Raw genomic sequence first — 20,633 nt, forward strand, 5'->3', positions numbered from 1 at the left:
GCTACTTACCGTCACGCATACCTGATGCCTCCATTGACGGGAGTTCGCACTCCGATGATGAGGCCTGCTGGTATGCCATCTTCGAGCCAGGCCCGGGCTCGGGCTGCAGACGCCCCTTCCACCAGCTGGATTGGTACATCTAGAGGTGGGGGTGGATCGGTTCCCCCGATTCCTCCGACTTATCCTCATCCTGGGTGGCCGGACATGCCGACCGAGCTGATGGGGTGGCAGTATAGGACTACCTCTCCGATTCCGATCCCGATAGAGCCTCCGATGCCCGGTCATCGATATGTCAGAGACCCCGACTCACCACCGGTATGTTTTACGGCTTCGATTCATTACTCAGATACTTGGACTTTCATTCCTCTACCGATGCCCTTGCCTTTGCATCTGCAGCCCCCTGTTGAGTATATGGATCAGGTGCTCGAGATGGTAGCCTCACTTGAGGGGATGGTCCTGCGGAGGGAGGCACAGTTGTCTATCATGGGCTTCCAGGTACCCTTTAGTTTTATGGCATTTATCATATTTCTGATGATATGTTGTTTTCTACCGCATTGATAGGCTACTTGTGTAGAGCACATCTGACACACACCTCACTTTATACACTGTGTTTACATGTACCCACTTCATGTAGTTTTTCTCATATCTGCATCTGATGTACATATTTGGACTGATGTATTTAAATTGAACTCTTTATTCTCAGATGCCCCCGGTATATGCTCAGCCGCAGGCCGGGCCACCTGGGCCTTCTTGGGGAGGTGGGCCATCTGGGCCTTTTCGAGAAGCTGGGCCATCCAGGCCTTTTCGAGGGGAGGGGTCGTCTCGTAGGCGCAGAGCACACATTGTAGAGGAGGAGCCTGGTGAGGATGAGGAGGAGGAGGCTGCAGACCGTCAGTCGGAGGCTGCAGACCGTCAGTCGGAGACATCTGCTGACAGAGAGGACGGCTCCGGTCTTGGTTCCGGGAGTGGAGGGGAGGCTGAGGGGGATCCCGAGGATGACGACTCCGATTCAGATGATGGTGATGGTGATGGTGGCGGAGAGTCTATTCCGCAGAAGAGGACGAAGAGGGCCTCTTATTACTGCTCTTGAGAGCACAGATGCGGCTGTTTCCTGTTTTATTTATCTTTTTGCTAGTAGTTGTAGCACATTGTACATTATTGGGCAGTTTTATTCTTGGTAAAACTTGTGCCTTAGCCTGTAAAATGTTGTAACAAGCGAGGCATGATGAAATGAAACAGCTTTTGAAAAAAGTGTTGTATTTTAAACTCTTAGCATCATATCGCATCATTTTGCACTATAATGAGATTTGAATGGAAATGTGCATTGTGCATTTTGCCCAGTCAGGTAGTGAACCGACGCAACAACTTAACTTTCTAAGATATAACAAAACCTTAGCAAATTTACAACTCGATAAGCAAAACGCAATAGTGTTGACAACTCAATAAACGAGACTCAAACAAAAAATGCTTAAACAAAGAGTAACAACTCAAAAACACGAAACACGACAACTCGACAAACAACTCGATAAGCAAAACGACAACTCGATAAACAAAACTTAACAACTCGATAAACAAAACTTAACAAAACGAAGTGTACTTCAGACAATCTGGGCAATGAAACACATCCGAAACAGAGGGAAATAGAGGTCTTCGACACACCCGTTGCATGGACATGCTTGAAACTTTCCCTCGGAGGGTAAAACAGGGCTAAAGACACACATTGGGGCATGGCCGGCCACTTTTGGGAGCCGGCCGGCCAGATTCATTGCAGAGGGGAGGCCACCGACCAGTTTTGAAAAAAGAAATGGCCGGCCTGCCAGAAAAGGTGGCCGGCCGGCCACTCAGCTCAGCAACCGCCCAATTTTTGACACTTGTCCCCTGAATAGTGTCTTTTCCTCTTTAAAAGCCTTAACTCCGTGTTTTGACTCAATTCATCTTAGTTTTGCACAAAAATGGAGGCATTTCTCGTTGAAAATCTCACAGCTTGGATCGCTTCTCTGGATGGTTCGGAAAAGTTAAACTTCCGGGGTTTTGGCTTGAATGCACTGTTCATGCTGAGTCGCATTTCGTTGCACCTTCCTTTCCTCCATGCCGCGGCGAGGTTTTGGAACCCGGTGACGCATGTCTTTAGCTTTGGCGGGCAAGAGGTATGTCCAACGTTTGAAGATTTTCAAGTTTTGATGGAATCTGAATGTCATGAAGAGATCTTGCCCCAGTTCCGCTTTGGCCACGCCCAAGCTTTAGGGTGGATGTGTGGACTCACTGCGCATGATGCTCGGTCTCTGATCTGTAACGGGGAACTGGATATCCTCGGTTTGATTCATCATTTTTCTGACGTTGGTGACTGCAGCAACCATTATTGGCAAGGTTTCCGGCAACACGCCCTTTGCTTGTGCTTGCTGTCTCACTTTCTGCTTTCCCCGGGCTTTGGCGGATGTAGCATTCGTTTGATTGAAGTTGCTCAAGGCTTGAAAGAAGGAAAGAGCTGCATCGCCATGACCTTGGCCGAGACGCTGATGGGCTTGGATGCTATCTATCGCCGGGAGACGACTAGATTTGCTGGGAGTTCACTGCTACTGCAGGTAATGTTTCCCACCCAATCTTACATATGTATTCGCTCACATCACTCGGCCCTCAAGCTCGATTTTTCTCACAAAAACCCTTTTCTCACTTTTTTCTCACCGTACATCTCTCTATTCTTTATTCTCTCATTTTTCATCCCTCCCCAGGTATGGTTGATGGACAAATTATAGGTCGTGGACTCTTGCCCAGCCTACTCAGCTCGAGGCTATTTCTTTCGACAGCGCCTAGTCAATGCTCCTGATGAAAGGTGGTGGTTTGATTGGATGTGCAATTTGTCTGTAGATCGCATTACTTGGCGTTGTCCTTGGCTCAATCTTCCGGCAATGAGCTATAGTATGTCCCGGCTGATCGGGATCCAGTTGATTGGTCTGACCCACTGTGTGTTCTACTTTCCGTTCCGGTTCCTGCGCCAGTTCGGTCATGATCAGATTTGCCCGCCAGAGGGGATTGAGTACCCGGCTGCTTTCCCGGTCCGAGGTGCACAGCTTGCCTGATATGTTACAGCATGGAGGACTAGAGAGCTCCTGGCTCCTGCTTCCACTTTCAGTTGCACTTTGTCTGACGAGTGCTTGGATTGGCTCAATGAGGAGGCACAGGTTGGGCCTAGCTTGGCATCAGAGGCTTCGATCAGCTCTGGGAGGGGGCGCAGGGATACTTTACTTGACTATGCCCCAGATTTATTACTTTATTAGTACTTTCAAGTTTTCTTTATGAATGTAATAAAAAGCAACTTCGATTGTATGCAAGAGCAGGAGAACTCTGTTTTAAAATCAATGAAATTGAAGGTTGTGGTACTGAAAATTTTCTGCTTTGGTCCAAAAATGGTCTTAGTTGTAAAGAGATTAATTTGAACAAAGTCAACTTTTATTAAAACTTTTCAAAACCATTTTCGATATGGATCAGAACTTGGACACGCCTAAGATCTGTCACTGAGATGCACAACTCTAGATCTCTGCAACTGGAAAGTTGCCCCTAGTTTGAAGAGTACCGCGGCACTGCATGGCAACAGAAAGTTGCCCCTAGTCTGAATAGCACTGCACCGTTGTGGCAACGGAAAGTTGCCCCTAGTCTGAACAGCACTGCACCGGAGATTGCGATAAATGCTGATGGATAAAGATGACTGAGATGGTCAAAATGGACAAAGTTGATCGGGAAAAAGTTTATGGCTAAACTTCAGGGTGAAGTTGCCTACGTATCCCAAAGATGGGAATCAAGCCTTACGTAGTTCAGGCTTAGGTTCACTCGGGTATTTTCACTCTCCTTTTACGCTCTAACTTTTGCCAAGGTCGCCCTTTGCGGGTTTTCAACCTTGCGAGCTCTGTTTTTATATTTTCTAATTTTTTGTGCTCTAACTTTTGCCTAGGTCGCCCTTTCGGGTTTTCGGCCTAGCGAGCCTCTCAGGGGTAATCTTTCTTCAACTTGTGCATGTTGATCGGTTGGGAGAACTCTAGGCCATCTAGATCCATCAGAACCACAGCTCCACCTGACCAGATAGCTTTGATGATGTAGGGACCAGTCCAATTGGGTTTGAACTTGCCCCTTGGGTCGTGGATGGGAGCTCGATTGTCCTTGAGCACCAAATCTCCTTCCTTTAGATTCCTGGACTTAACTTTCTTGTTGAAAGCCCGGGCAATTCTGCGCTGATAGCCTTGAACATGGTACAGTGCTTTCAGTCTTCTCTCGTCAAAAAGCATGAGTTCCTCAAATCTGCTCTGCTGCCAATCTGCTTCGGCTATTTGACACTCAGCCAATACTCGTAATGACGGAACATCAATCTTGATAGGTAAAACGGCCTCCATCCCATAAACCAATGAATACGGAGTCGCTCGGGTAGAAGTTCTGATTGAAGTCCTGTAGCCCCACAGAGCAAATGGCAGCTTATCTGGCCAATCCCGGTAAGTTTCCACCATCTTCTGCAGTATGTGTTTGATATTCTTGTTGGCGGCCTCGACCGCTCCGTTGGTTTGCGGCCGGTATGTAGATGACTTATGGAAAGCCACGTTGTATTTCTCCAACAAGTCAATCACTTCCTTCTTAAAGTGGGAACCATTATCTGAAACAACCTCGTTCGGGACCCCATAGCGACAAATGATGTTGTTTCTGATAAACTTTGCACCGTGTGACACCTTCAACACCGCATACGACTGGGCCTCGACCCACTTCGTGAAATAATCTATTGCAACCAGGATGAACTCATGCCCATTCGACTCCTTTGGAGTGACAGCCCCGATCACATCGATTCCCCAAACTGAAAATGGCCATGGCGAAGTCATGTTGTACAGCTTCGACGGCGGGATGTTCATGCGGTTTGCATGAATCTGACACTTGTGGCATCGCCGAACAAAACCGATACAATCCTCCTTCATGGTGGACCAGTAGTAACCCTGTCTGAGGATCTTTCGTGCTAGCATTACTCCGTTCATATGCGCACCGCATTCTCCTCCGTGGATGGCCTCCATCAGGCGCTTCGATTCCTCGGCTTCAACACACAGCTTGTGCATTCCCAGATGACCTCTCTTATACAGCTTACCCCCACAGATGATGAACTGAATGACCATTCTTCTGATTGCCCTTTTATCCTTGGCATTTACCTCTGGCGGGTATGCTTCCTTTTCCAAGAAATTCCAAATGTCGTAATACCAGGGGTTTTCGTTCTGAACCTCATCTATAGGAGTGATCGACTCATAGGCTGGCGCAAATTTCTGGTCAATGACAACTGGACGCATCCGGATTCCAAACGGGATGTCTATCATGGAAGATAGAGTTGCTAAAGAATCTGCGAACCTGTTGTTCTCTCTTGGAAGATGAGCAAAGTTTAGCTTTTCAAACTGAGGAATTAACAAGTCCAAGGTCTAGTGGTACATCATCATCTTTTCTTCTTTGACTTTCCAGTCTCCTTTTGCTTGAGACACAACAAGGTTCGAGTCACCGATGACGTCCAACCGTCTTGCCCCTAATTCCAGGGCTACTTCTAGACCGGCAATGCATGCCTCATATTCTGCTTCGTTGTTCAAGACTTTGAACCAGAGTTTGAAGGCTAGAGGGATACGGGAATTGTCGGGTGCTATCAGCAATACTCCTATCCCATACTCGTATTGATTTGACGCTCCGTCAAAGTACATCGTCCAATATTCGTCGTCGATGTGCAAAATGGCTTCATCTGGGAATAAGTACTCAACTGCTTCACTTCCTTCGACTGAATGATCGGCTAAGAACTTTGCCACTGCTCTTCTTTTGACTGACTTGCATGTTACATATTTCAGATCGAATTCGGAGAGCAACAGCAGCCAACGAGCTAGCCTCCCCGTAAGTGCCGGTTTCTTGAAAAGATATTTGATGGGATCCAGTCACGAAACCAGCATTACGGAGTGGGCTAACAAGTAGTGCCGCAGCTTCCTGGTAGCCCATACCAAAGCTAAGCAAGCCTTCTCGAGCGGAGTGTAGCGGGTCTCGTAATCCAACATCTTCTTGCTCAGATAGTAGATGGCCCTCTCCACCTTATCCTTTGATTCTTGTGCGAGCATGCAGCCCATTGTAGTCTCAGTCACTGAAAGGTACAATATCAATGGTTTCTCCGGCTCTGGTGGCGACAACACGGGCAGGTTCTGTAAATATTTCTTGATTTGTTCGAAAGCAGCTTGGCATCGACCGTCCCATTGGAATTTCTTGCCTTTCTTCAGGAGACCAAAAAGTGGTTCACAAGTCAAGGTTAATTTTGAGATAAACCGTCTTATGAATTGCACTTTACCCAGAAAGCCTCGCACCTCCTTTTCAGTCCTTGGTGGTGGAATTTCTAAGATGGCCTTGATTTTTGAAGGATCGACCTCGATGCCCCTTTGTGTAATCAGAAATCCCAGCATTTTTCCCGCTGTAACACCGAACGTACACTTCTGAGGATTTAGCCGCAATCGAAATTCTCTGATCCTTTGAAAGAACTTTTGCAAGGTGGTGTAGTGGCCCTCTCTTTCTTTGGACATGACAATCATGTCGTCCACGTACACCTCAACCTCTTTGTGGATCATGTCGTGCAATATTGTGGTCGCGGCCCGTTGATAAGTAACTCCGGCATTCTTCAACCCAAACGGCATTACTCTGTAGCAGTATGTTCCCCACGGGGTGGTGAATGCAGTCTTTTCTCTGTCTTCTGGTGCCATTACTATCTGGTTGTACCCTGAGAAGCCATCCATGAATGAGAGCAAAGCATGCCCTGCTGTGATGTCCACCAACTCATCAATATGCGGCAAGGGGAAGTCGTCCTTCGGACTAGCTCTGTTCAAATCCCTGAAATCCACGCACACCTGGATCCTGCCATCCTTCTTCGGCACTGGAACAATGTTGGCCAACCAAGTCGGGTATTCGAATACCAGCAGGAAGCCCGCATCGATTTACTTGGTGACCTCTTCCTTAATCTTGAGAGCCCAGTCCAGGTGGATCCTTCTGAGTTTCTGCTTGACAGGTCGAGCCTCGGGGTCAAGGGGGATCCGGTGCTGTACAATCTCAGGATCGATCCCAGGCATGTCTTCGTAGGACTACGCGAAAACATTTTTGAAATCTTTTAGTAAAGCGACTAAGCGCTCTCATTCCTCCGAAGACAACGTGGACCCGATCTGGACCAGCCGCGGGTCCTCCTCAGTACCAATATTCACGGTAATGATTTCATCCATTAAGGGTTTGACAAATCTCTCCTGCTCCTGCTCAATTAAACGTTGCAAAATCGGAGGAATTTCCTCCTCGTCGTTTTCATCAAAATCTTGAAAATCTGAGTTTATGCAATAAATTAAGGGCACAGAAAAGTACTCAGAAACCACAGTTACTTGATTCTCATTAAGCACATCCAAATCGTCCGAGTTCTCGGTTACAATAAACTCAAACGAGAAAGAAAAAGACGACCTGGACATAACTGTGGCATCCGGGTTATCATCCCCAGGATTACCAGACTCAGACTCAGTCGAGCTGGAACCTGATTCCGACTCACAAGATTCGGTGGAATCAGATTCCGGCTCACTACCTGACCCGGTGCTGCTAGACAAAAATCCCTCCTCGTACTGCCAAGTGAGAGAGGGTGCGATGGATGCATCCAAAATAGTTGCTGGTAGGCCCGCAGCCGTTTCATCCCCAATCATGCAAACCGAGAAGTTATCCCCCAAGCACTTATGATCGATCGGAGGATCTGAGAGTAGACTCGCCAGCGCTACCCCCATTTCGATTTCGGTGTCCTCAGACTGCACTATCATACTCTGTTCAACCTCAGCCGATGGGTCTGTTTGCTCTTCAGCAACATCATCCCCGGGCAGTTGCAAGTCGAAGAAGATCTCGAAACCCAACACGCGCTTCTTCTCCGTGTTTAGCCATGGCTCTGGGAAGCCGAAAAATGGAAAGTCTTCCCCCTCCCGGACGAAGCGTCCGTTTAGGGTACCCTGAATGGACCGATGCATTAATTCAAAAGGCTTCCCCGCCTTCTTTGCTCTGGCTCTCCCAGCTATCTCTTTACCCTTCCTCACCCAGTCTTCTTTGGTGGGCAGATAACCCAAGCCAAAGGTATGAGGGTTGTGTGGCACTTCGGCCAATGCTGCGACGCCCTTCCGGCCGCTCCTTCCCAATCCCATCCCGGGCATGTATTGTAACTTGTTCATGAGGTAGACGGATTGAGCACTGACGTACACCGCTTCATTCACAGCCATAATATTCTGCACCACTCGAGCCTCAGCCAAAGTGAACCCTGATAAGAACACGTCCTCAGTGCCATGCTCGATTTCCAAGACTGGCGTGGACACTTCTGGCGGCGAATGGATTGAAGAATTCCCGAAGACAATAGCCACCCCCTTCTCGTGAGGGTACTTCAACATCTGATGTAAGGTGGAAGAGACTGCCTTGACCTGATGCAACCACGGTCGCCCCAAAAGTAGATTGAAGGTTGCGGGAATGTCCAAGACATGGAATTCAATGCTGTGTTGTCCGGGACCATCCTGGGTTTGAACTTTGACAGTCCCCATCACTTCCCTGCTAATATTGTCATATGCTCTGATCACCTGAGTAGTTGGCACGAAGTCCGTGGGCTTCAACCCGATTGCGTATGTTGTTCTGGCTGGGCAGACATTGATAGCGGACCCGGTATCAACAAGTACCACCGGTATCCACTTATCTCTACATTCCACGGAAATGTAGAGGGGTTTGTTGTGATTTGTGCCCTCAGGCGGTAGTTCTTTGTCTGAAAAGGTTAATGCCGGGGAACCTCCTCCCGGAAAAACCAGCCCAACTAGCTGTTCTGGTGTAGTATCTATAGAGAGTTTGGACTTGTCCATGGCAGATAAGACAGCCTGTCTATGTACTCGCGACGCCATAAGCAGTCCCCAGATGGAGATGTCTGCTTGTATCTTCTTTAGCTGTTTCAGTACAACTTCCTCTTCGATTTGCTTCTCTTTCTGTCTTTCGGCTTCTTTGTCCTTCCCAGATGCCTCGGGTTGGTCTAGGTGCAGGGGCTTGAAGTACCGCCCGCTTCTTGTCATGTGATCAACCTCATCGAGGTACCAAGTGTCGTCCGGTTGATTGCTTCGCCAGTCTTCGTCTGTGTGGGCAAGACATAAGTCATCGTCTTCCCACCACATTCCGTTGGCATTCAAAAGGCACTTGTCCGGTTCGGACATGTTTGTACTCTCAGCACTTTCGGCCTGCATGCTCACAACATCCTCTGTTCTTGTGCGCGCGGCACTTTCGATTCCCTCATGGATTTTGGCTTTCCCGGTTCTCTCAGAACCCTGTTGTTCTACCTGCGTCAGTGCAGTTTGTTGTTCAACTTTCCCTGCATTCACAATGCTTCCGTCCTGGGCGAAATTCTTTGTACCGACGCTCTCCGGCAATGTAACCTGACTTCCGGCCCTTCCGGCCATAGCTGATACTCTCGCCCCTGTCAGGCCTTGTTCTGGTTGGGATTCTTCCACCACATCTGGTTAATCATCCAGCCATCCAGTGGCCTCTGCCGATTCCTCATAATCGAACCAGTTGATTGTCGCGCCCCCTGATTCTTGGTCATTGAAAAATTACAGGTTGGCAAAGTCCTCCTCCACAGCTATCAGATCATTTTCCCCTTGCTCAAATCCATCCCCTTGGATCACACACAGCTCTTCTTTCTCTGGCAATTCTATACCTAGTCCAATCTGGCTTGTTGACAGGATGTACTCACTTGGATCATAGACTTCCCCAGCAAAACTCTGTTCAATCCCAGACTCAACAATCCCATTCTTTCCTGAAGTCTGCCCTACCCCATCTTTGATGGTCACCACCTTCGGCTCTGGTTGGGTTGTGGAGATGTCCAACATGCACAAGAAGTCGGTGTAGTCGGGAAGGAGCACCTCCGACTTAGGTAGATGAGTGGGGGTAATATAGATGCTAGGATCGTAAGACACGACCCCAGCCTGGATAAGATTGACTCTTTTGGGAGATGGAGTTTGGTTGTGTGTAGGGAGGGGGTTGGTTGTGACGTTGGGTTTTTCTAGCGGCAAAATCACATTTTTGTCAACGAGATCTTGAATCTCGTGACGCAGCCTGAAACATTGGTCAGTATCATGACCGTGCTGCTGGTGATATGCACAGTACTTGGCTGGGTTGTGAGAGGGAGGGAGTGGACTTGGCAATGGCCTCGGCTCTAGGGGTTTTAGATGCCCCTTTCTGATCAAGACCCCCAGAGCCTTAGACAAAGGCATGTATAGTGGGGTGAAGGTTCTTTGGCCTCTGGGCTGGTATTTAGTGGTCTGGGTATTACTTCCGGATGCACCGGAGAATGGTGTGGCTGCCATGGGCCTTGGAAGGGGAGGGGGAATGGTGGCGACCATGCTGACCTCCGAAGTTCTTGCGGTTGCAGCGCCACTCGGGCCTGTGTTATTGTTGCAGTTAAATGTTCTTCGGGGTTGCTCCCTGTCCTGGTCAATCAGACCTTGCTTCATCGCATCATCGATTTGTACCCCCATCTCATGTAGATCCGAAAAGGTGGGGAAGGGGAGTACAATCATCTTCTGCATCAATTTTGGTTGGAGATTGCGCACAATCATCCTAATTTGGTCCTTATCAGTGGGCCTCAAAGTCATCATCGATGCCTTCGCCCTCCACCGAGTTACGAAATCTGAGAAAGTTTCTTTGGGCTCCTGCCTTGTCGTTTCGAGATCACGAGTTGTAATCTCGATCTGGGTATTGTACGAGTACTGTGCGATAAAGGCCTCGGCCATTTCATCCCAACTTCTCTTTACCTCATCTTCCAACTTCGTGTACCAAATAGCGGCCATACCTGACAGGGTTCGGCCGAACAGCGAAAGCTTTTGTGGTCGGGTTAGGCCCATTGGCCGCAGTATATCTGAGAATAACCGGAGGTGAACCATGGGATCCCCGGATCCGTCGAAACGATCAATCTGCGGCATCTTGAATCTGTCTGGTAATGTTACGGCCACATCAGTATATCCGTCCTCGATATCCAGAATAGCCTTTACTCCTTGTGATTTCTTGAAAAACTTCTCGAGCTTGCTCAGTTTCAGAGCTGTATGGTCTATTTTGAACTCGAAAGGAGAGTCCGGGTGGTTGGGTGTATGGGTCTTGGACAGTTAAGGCGGAAGCGGGGGCGGAGCTGGCCCCGTTGGAAGGTCCGTGTCCTCTTGGATGTTCTGGACATTGGGTAAGGTGTTCTGGGTGTTTGGCAGAGCATTCTGGACAGTAGGTGCTTGCTCGGGTAACGGGACCCCTGGTGGAGGAGGAACTTGATGTGAGGCCGATGCTGCATTTTGCTGTTGCAGTCTAGTGATCAGCTCAGCCTGCTGAGCCGTGACTGTGGCCTGTTGTCTAGAGAACTCTGCTTGGCGGGCGGCGTCCTCCTGCATTTGTTTCATGCTCTCTTGGAGCTGGCGCATCATATCCTCCATTTCGGCTATACTCTGTTGATCCTGCTGACTAACGGGTATGTGTATTTTTATGGCAGAAACTAAAACCTCAGCCCGACTGTTCACTGCTAGGGTAGACCATTGCTCTAGTAACCTTTGCTCATACACACTGCGTTTCCTTGGCCTTCTTCTGACAACTGAGGGTAGAGAATGAAACACTGGCTGTCCGTCAACCAGATCCTCGGATCGATTGAGCCGGCGACCTCTTGTCCAAAGTGCTTGGGGAATATCTACTGGGTCGGAAGCAATTGTGCTAAAACTACCCTAGTAAAAAGATAAATAAAGTAATAAGGAAATAAATAAACAGATAAACGGACAGTATAACAGCTTAAAGTAAATGCATCACACACAGCCGGGCATAACAACACACGGTCGATAAGCTAAATACACACTGTCCTCCAACACTAATCTTTATCCCTGAATCACTATCCCCAAAACTGAATCTCTGATACCCGCAGATAACTGATTCTCAAACACTGACTGATGCCCGCAGGCCTGGTGCCCAAACTCATAAACTGATACATGCATTTCCCTGTAGAGGCACACTCTGACAGCACATAACAGATAATTGAGAGCCAAAACACCCCTATGTTGGGGTAGGGTTTCCCTGTCCAATTTTGTCAGGAGCTAGGGTTTCACTACGCACGCAGTAGTTTCAAACAACCTATAAACGGGTAAGCAACCTGTCCTAGTTTGGAATGGTCACTATGGATCCGAATATGCACTAGGTCGAATGGTCAAAAAGGGTGCCCCGGTAAAACCGGGGTTTGTGTTCCCATACTGGCAGAGCCCACAACCGGTCAGCCTTATGGTCATGCCTTGACAAGACAAGCCTCCGGCAAACCGTTCAGGAATAGCATATGGCAAACACGGTGTCCTACGCGCTCCAATGCAAATGTAATGCAAAGAAACACACAAGTATAGTCAAAAACAGATATCATGAGTTCGAGTCAAGTTCTCTAAGATCCCCAGCAGAGTCGCTAGAAACTGTAGACGTCCCCCGAACGCCCCAGGGAGGAACGAGTCCCCCCCGTTCTGTTCGATATTGGGCTCACTACAGTTCGGACTCTCAATTTGTCACGGTTCTAAATCTGAACCAAAGAATCCAAATCCGGCAAATCGTTTTGAGAAAACAGATTTTGAAAGAAGTGCCAAACATGGACTGCTTTGCCAGATACAGAGTCGCCACCTAAATATTTTATTTTGGGAAAATTTAGGAAACCCTGACTCGTTTGCCTAAGGCCACGTGTCCGTCATCACCAAAGTTGCCTCGGCTCGGGAACTTGGGTACGATTGGGGAAGGTCACTTCATGAGCACCCCCGCTCGCCCGATCAAAGATCGGCCTCTACTAACTATGATATCTATTTTTGAAAACATTATGCGTTCTTATTCCGGTTATTAGCCTAGATTTACTATGTGATGCGCACAACATACAAGTATAGACTGGATCGTCTGAATTGGAACAAAACATTTCATGTTTGTTTATTTTGAAAATGGTTTGATGGTGCTACCCGCAAGTAGGCTAAGACGTGGATTTGCCACCCTTGGGTGGGCTTAGAAAAACATGATTTTGCCACTATCTAGTGGGCTTAAAACACACATTTGAATGATTTGTTCCAATCCAAATAACCTAACCTCCACCCACAGGCATTCAGGCAGTTATATCACATAAGCACATAGCCTTATGGTAAGCATGCTATTCATGGCAGTCACTCACACACATGCAAGGATGCTAAAACATAAAACTTACCGAGTACTCCAAGCCAAAACAGAAGCTAATTAGAAATCCATGCATGATCCTAAATATGCTGAAATGCCTAATGCAACACATGCAAAAATGCAACTATAGCAGGCTCGGCTATTCTAAACATGGCATATGAAATGCTACAGCTAACACGTATTAAACTTGGAATTGAAAATACGATGCAGTTAGTATGATACGCCGAGCCCGGTGCATGCAAGACAAATGAATGAATGCAAACATGCTATCATACTATATGCTAATTGAAACATGCCCTAATCTAACCATCATAAGCGGGTAAATAAAAGGGAGAAAGACATGGGGTTGGAAGACATACATCACACACATGCACACTTATTACATCATTGCCCTCGCACAGAGGGTCCGAATAAATAGTACAGTCCAAATAATACAGCCCAAATATGTACAAATCCCTAATTAATTTACAAATTAACTAAGAAAAATAATAAACTGGCATGCAAGCCAGGAACTGTCTTGACTCTTCTCCAAATGATGAATGGTGCATATCCGGGTCGCCTTTGCGCGGAAATCCACTGTGATGCCCCAATTAGCCTCTGTTTTGCAATGGTTCTTGGAAAGCGTGCCAAGCCCCGAAAGACTGCTGATTCTTGATTTGCTGCAACAGAGAGCAGGAAAGGGGCATGGCAATGTATTTTCACACATGTATGCGTGACTACTCTTTAGGGAGTGTAGTCCTCGATCCTCGTGCCACCAATCATGCATATCGATACATGATGGCTGAGGAGTCGATTTGCATGACTCAATATAGAATGAATGCACATGAAAACTCAACTAAAACCTAACTCCATCATGGATAATCTGGAGTGTCGGTGACTGGGGAATTGAGACACGTTCCGTCACTCGGAGTACGAAACGTACCTCGTTTCTCGTGCTCAGGCTAACTCCTATCCCAAATACAATGCAATATGCATGACATGCATGAAATGCAACTAAGATACAACCTAACATGCAACATGCTATGAAATGGCATACATGATGCAAGAGATAACATGGCATACACAATGCGCTAACATACAACCTAGCATACACAACGCTATGGAATGAAATAGCATACACAACGCACAAGGGACTTACACCAACATGAGTGGACCTCAGCCACACTCACATAGGAGGCCATGAGATGAAAATGAGACAACTCGGAATGCGTGCACACATGCACGCAAACCGAGGACCGACCCTAAGGCACAAAATGCCACTCTAACAAGACATGGCAAGGCATGGAATATGGAATACAAGCATGTAAATTTCAGCGCTAAAAGTGATGCAAAACAGCCCCGAAACATGACAATATAGCACTCGATGCATGAAATGAGACCCGAAATGCAAAACTAGGCATAAGCAATGACCTATAGCTATACAAAGCATGCATTATTCGAACATGAAATGTAAAGAAAGACTCAAGATAGTCCCAAAACAAGCATATTTACAGTTTTACGGAGGGCCAAACAGCGAACACAAATGGGGCTAAGCTAGCATGCAAAAATGGGCCAAAAGAGAGACAAAGAAGGAAGTGATGGCTTCCGGCTCTAAAAAGATGAGGGCCCTTCAACAATGTTGAAGAGGGGCCCAAAATATGATCTTTTGCAGTTTATGATCAAACCCAAAACAGTGCACAAGCATGCTCAAAATACTATACAAAACAAGACCAAAAAGAGAGCTATAACACAAAGTAAAAAAAGGATGCCTCAAACAGTAAAAGACCCTTAATGAAACATGAAGAGGGGGTCAAAATAAGGCCATTTATAGTTCGGACCAGAGCCCAAAAACAAAAGCACAAGAGGCTAACAAATCATGCAAAAATGGAGCCAAAAGAGAGATACAAAGGCAAGTGGCAAATGGAAGCCTCAAATAGTGATCCCTTCAACAATGTTGAAGAAGGGATCAAAATAAGCCACTATACAGTTTACAACATGCCTCAAAACAGTTTATACATAGGCCTAAAATACTATGCAAGGAAATGGCATAAAAGAAGGGTAAAGAAGCAAGTGCCACAAGGAAGCCTCAAACAGTGAGAGGCCCTTAAACAAACATGAAATAGAGCTCAAAAAAATGTTATTTTCAGTTAGGGTCGGAGCTCAAAAAAGTAAGCACAAGGAGCTAGAATATGAACCAAGAAAAGGGTCAAAAAGGGGAGAAAAGGACTTACCCTTGAAGACTAATCTTTGACAGCCTTTTGGACCAAAATGCCGCACTCCTAGGCTTTGAAGAACAACCTCAAGCTGCTGGAATGGAGGATGGAAGGGTGGGGCTATGGGTTGGTGAAGAACCAAGGGGGTTTTTAAGGCTTAGAGTAGAGAGAGAGAGAGATTTAATGTGAGAGCTCCAAACCAAAATTTTCTAACCCCTAAACCAGAGCTGGGAGGCTGGTTTTATAGGCAAAAGAGGGGGAGAAAAGGAGGAGAAAATGGGGGGGGGAAATGAATTCAAGTTTTCTTCCAAAAAGTTGGCCCCCCGGATACAAAATCTAGGGGGAAAAGAGATGCATATTTGAACTGTACCTGCAGCAAGGAGCAAGGCCGGCTGGTTATCCAGGTTGCAGGTGGCCGGTCGGCTACTTCCCATGGCCGGCCGGCTAGGGGTCAAAAGGTCCAAGAACAATTGCTGGCCGGCCACCACATATTGGTGGCCTCCCATGTGTGCTCAACACAATCATGGGGTCAAACACTGGAGATAGTGAACCAGGAGAGAGAACAACCCACTTTTCAAAGGGGTTCAAAAGGTTCAAAAGCAATTACTGGCCGGCCACCAAATATTGGTGGCCTCCCAGATGTGTACATCACAAATATGGGGTTTGGGGTGCAAGAAAATGGCCCAAGGGTGGTCAACATTGGCTTTGAAGTGAGGAAAAATGGGCGACGGAAGGCGATGGAGGAATAAAACTGGTTGTCTGAACAATTGTTGGCCTCCCACCCTTCTACGACTTTCTTACCAATGAAACAGAGGTCCCTGCCAAACACAAACCAAAATCGATGCAAAATGAAGGTTCGGGGGCCGAAACGCGCAGCCCGAGGCCCCAAAAACTGACTGTTAGGCACCGGGAGTGGTGTTCGACCACGAAGTCAGTTTCTCAGACCACAGTGTCCCTCAAAAGGGAGGATATAAGACGTATGCCAATAACCGGAGCAAACGGAGATGGTTAAGCGGTCTCGAACCGAGGCACACGGCTAATGGCTCCGAAAAATCGGAAACCGGACTCCAAACGGGCAAAATGGCCTACGAACACGAAACGTAGCCTACGACCACTGAGAGATGATCTACGAGACCTCTCCCTCCCTTCGAGAAGAGAAAACAGAGAAAACAGAGCCTGGTTTGCAAACCGACCCAAAGCACAAAAGAGTCCGGAAGTCCGAAGGCAAGGCTCGCGACCAAGACTCTGAACTCTCTGAACGAGCACGATATGCAACATCACCAAGCGCTCAATCGGTGACGTCTGAGTCTTAAGGTCGGTCAAAAATGGGGTGTCTACAAACTCAATATAGGTAAAACCTAAGGCTTAAACAAAAATAATTACACCAATAAACAAAAATGAAGCGTTTAGCTCCAAGTTCTCCCAATCTATGTCCTTGGTAGAGGCATATCATCAACACCTGAAAGTTGTTTCCCACATAGGGCATGTGTAGACACCCCATTTTTGACCGTCCTCAAGACTGGGACGTCATCGTTTGAGCACTCGATGATCATCCATGCTCATGTTCGTTTTGAGTTCCTGAAAGTCTCGGCTGCGCGCCTTGCCTTAGGATCTCTCAACTTGTCTGTTTTGTGTTTGGTTGTGGACCAAGGACTTGTGGTTTCGCTTCTGAGGGAAGAGGGTGAATTGTTGGCCATCCCTACAACCCATCGGCCAAGCCTTGTGCTTATCGGCCTTGTCTTCTTGCCATCGGCCATTGGTGGTGGCCGATCGGCATTCTTTTTGGCCGATCGGCACTCTTTTTGGACTATCGGCCATATCTTTTGGTCGAGACCTTTTTACCTGCTTTTGCAGATATTTTTGTGCCAGCTGTGACAGTTGGTGAGCACAGATTTCATCATCCATACACGTGTATGGAGGGATTGAAACAAGTCTCAAGCTTGCTCAACAAGCTTGAGATTTGATTTTCTATAAAAAGGGAGACCCCTCTCCCTTTCCAGAGGTTCTGAAAAATTGATATACAAGTTATCTCTCTCTCTCGCTCTCTATATTTGTGCTTCTTTGTGCTCAAAAGTACATTTTCTTCACACTTTTGCACTAAAGCACCTAGTGAAACACCATACTCTTGTTGCTGACGTACTTGAGGGTTTTGTTTGAACTCAAAGTTTGGTTTTTAGCTCAGATAGCTGCTGGAGTTGTTGCTCTAAAGTTGTTCTACAAGGGTGAGCTTCTAATCCTTAAAACCCTTATTTTGGCTTAAGCTTTTGGACCTATTTGCATGCTTATTTAGGCCTAACTTTATACTACCAAAAGATCCAATTTTTAAGGCTTAACATGTTTGTTTAAGGTCTCTTTGGTGTTTGGGGTGATCTACTCCCTTGCATGCCTTATTTGGCTTTGTTTTGCACCATCACTTTAGGCCCTTGAAATCACTTTCTCTTGGAATTTTAACCGCTGAAATCCAGTGGATTTTTAGTAGTGAAAATTTTGTTTTGAGGTCCCAAATAGAAGAGGGTCATCCCTTCTCCTTATGTCTTGTATGCTTGCCTTATTGGCCTCATGTTTGAGCTTAGTTTTCTAGCATGTGTTGGCTTGATCTCCACTTTTTTTGGGTGTTATTTTAGCATGCCTTGACTCTATTCTGGGCTAGGTTGATAGCCTCTTGCATGCTTAATATACTTGTAGTGCAATCTTTTTCATTGCCTTAATATGCGTCATGCTTTGGATCATCGTTCTAGCATGATTTTGGCTTAACTTCAGCAAGCTTTTGGTCATGTTTTAGCATGTTGTAGCTCTGTTTCATGTTGTTTTGGTCGTGCATACATTGCTTTATATAGCCATAGTTCAATCTAGCTTGTTAGCTTTGAGTTTCCAAGCCACTAGCATGCATTGGTTGGGCTATTTACATGATTTGGCATCATTTATTTTGAGATTTTAGTGCATGCAGTGTGTTCATGCACTCACATTTGTCACTCTTTCCATGCATTGAAGAGTTGGTTCTTTATGCCTTAAGAGTGAGCCATTGCGTATGCCATTTTGCCTAAGCTTGTAAGCTGCCATATCAGTGTGTATTTGGTCTCATTTTGCCATGATATAACTTTGTTTTTTGTTGTTGAAGTCGCCTCATGCTTGGTTTTGATAGGTGTAGTGTAATACTCCTTATTAGCCTTGCAAGTTCATGCTTCATACCCTTCATGCTAGTATGTTTTAGCTTTGGTCCATGCATGTTTTAGTCTTATTTTGACATGTTCTAGGACTATTTTGGGTTGCCTTGGCCATATGCTTCATGTTTTGCATAGTTGTAGTGCAATTGGCCTTGTTAGCTTTGAGTTTTGAGCATAGCATGGTTAATTTGTGACATGTATATGATTTGACATCATTTACCATGACATTTCAGAGCATATAGACTTGCCATGCTCCCACTTCTTTCACCCTTTGAGTGCCTCTAAGGGTTGTGCATTGTTGCCTAGCTTATGGACCAATATGTGTGCATGCATGTCTTGCCTTTTTGGTGCCTTAGTTTTGGTGTTATGTCCATTGATTTTGGCATGATTGAGACCTGTCCACTCTTGGTTTAAGTCCATTGAGTATGTGGTTTGCATGTTGCATGCTCGGTACATTGCATGTTGTTACATGCTAGTTGCATTGCATGACATTGTTGCATGGTTGTTTGCATGTTTAGGTTGCATTGCATTTGGCATGCTTGAGTTACATCGCATTGTGTGTGCGTATGTCGCACTGTGTTTAGAATCTTGAGCATGTATTGCATTGTGTTTAGATATCGTGTTAGTCCAAACGCGAGGAGCGAGGGACATTTCATACTTGAAGTGATGAAATATGCCTCAATTCTCGATTGCCGACCCTCTTGATCATGTATGATAGAGGTTAAGGCATTTATGTGTTTTGTGCATTCATTTGCCATTGACTTGTGCAACTCGGCCTTTTTGGCCATCATGCATCGATATGCGTGATTGATGGCTTGAGAGCCAAGCTCTACACTCCTTTGAGCTTTGAACATGATAAGGAGTGTGGTTGCACACACATTTTCTTGCAAATACATTGACATGCCTCTGTTCGTGCTTTGTTGCAGCAAAAGGAGAAGTTTGCAGGAAGAATTGGCCGATCGACCACTTAGTATGCCGATCGACTATCAATAATTGGCCGATATCCTTAAAATTGGTTGATGATCATTATTCTTTGGCCGATGGCCACACCTTTTGGCCGACTACTCCTTAGATGGTTCCTAAGGTAGGTCAGAAGCATCACAGAAATTGGCATAATTTTCAGAGGTACAGAAGTGTGCAAACAAAGGCACATGAGGCATGATAATGGATTTCCAAGCGAGGCGATCGAGCATGCATCTTCGAACTCTTAGAACTTAGCTGAGGCTTTGTAATTTGTAATTAGCTGTACTTGATTAGTTAGCTTTTGAATTTGTAATTAAACTAGCTAATTTGTTAATTAGTTAACGTGTTGTAATAATTAGCTTAGTGTTAGCTAGTTATTCAATTTGATTGTGTAATAATTAGTTTAATTAGCTTAGATTAGCTAGTTTGCTTCTCATTCGGACCCTCCGTCGAGAGAGCCAACTGTTGTAATAAGCGTGCATATGTGTGATGCATGTCTTCCAACCTCCATTTCTTTCTCCCTTTTACTTAACCGCTTATGATGGTTAGTTTTAGGCCATATTTCATTAGCATACCTCATGCTTGCATGTGTGCCTCCATTCATCTGTATTGCATGCACCGGGCTCGGGGCATCATACTAACTGCACAGTATTTCAGTACTTACTTGAATACATGTTCAACAGCATGTTATCAAGTTGCATTCACATGACATCTTAGAATAGCCGAGTCTATCTTAGTTGCATTTTTGCATGTGTTGCATTAGCTATCTTGACAAAGCTAGGATCATGCATTGATTACTAACTAGTTTCTTTTTTGGCTCGGAGTACACTATGAGTATTTACGCTTTAGCATCTTGCATGTGTGTAAATGTTGCCATGATAGTATGCTTGCCATGGGGCTAACTGCTTAAGTGTTTAACTGCCTGAATGCCTGTGGGTGGAGGTTTGATTGCCTGAATTGGAATAACTCGATGATTGTGAGTTTTAAGCCCACTTGAAGTGGCAAAATCATGTTTTTCTAAGCCCACTTGAAAGTGGCAAAATCCACGACTTAGCTTACTTGCGAGTAGCACCTCTAAACCATTTTCAAA

General features: G+C 46.1%; 1 protein-coding gene across 1 annotated transcript in view; it reads right to left on the bottom strand.

The window, feature by feature from the left end:
- LOC114308365 (uncharacterized) overlaps positions 1-20,633 on the bottom strand; it is a 267,419-nt gene that overhangs the window by 93,294 nt on the left and 153,492 nt on the right. The window contains exons 8-9 of the mRNA XM_082918621.1: positions 13,017-13,027; positions 2,302-2,331 (exon numbers count right to left, since the gene is read on the bottom strand). Of these exons, the coding sequence (XP_082774747.1) occupies positions 2,302-2,331; positions 13,017-13,027 (41 nt within the window). The remainder of the gene's footprint in view (positions 1-2,301; positions 2,332-13,016; positions 13,028-20,633) is intronic.

This window comes from Camellia sinensis, chromosome 3 (genome assembly GCF_055761805.1).
Source record: "Camellia sinensis isolate YWXY chromosome 3, ASM5576180v1, whole genome shotgun sequence".
NCBI classification, from domain to species: domain Eukaryota; kingdom Viridiplantae; phylum Streptophyta; class Magnoliopsida; order Ericales; family Theaceae; genus Camellia; species Camellia sinensis.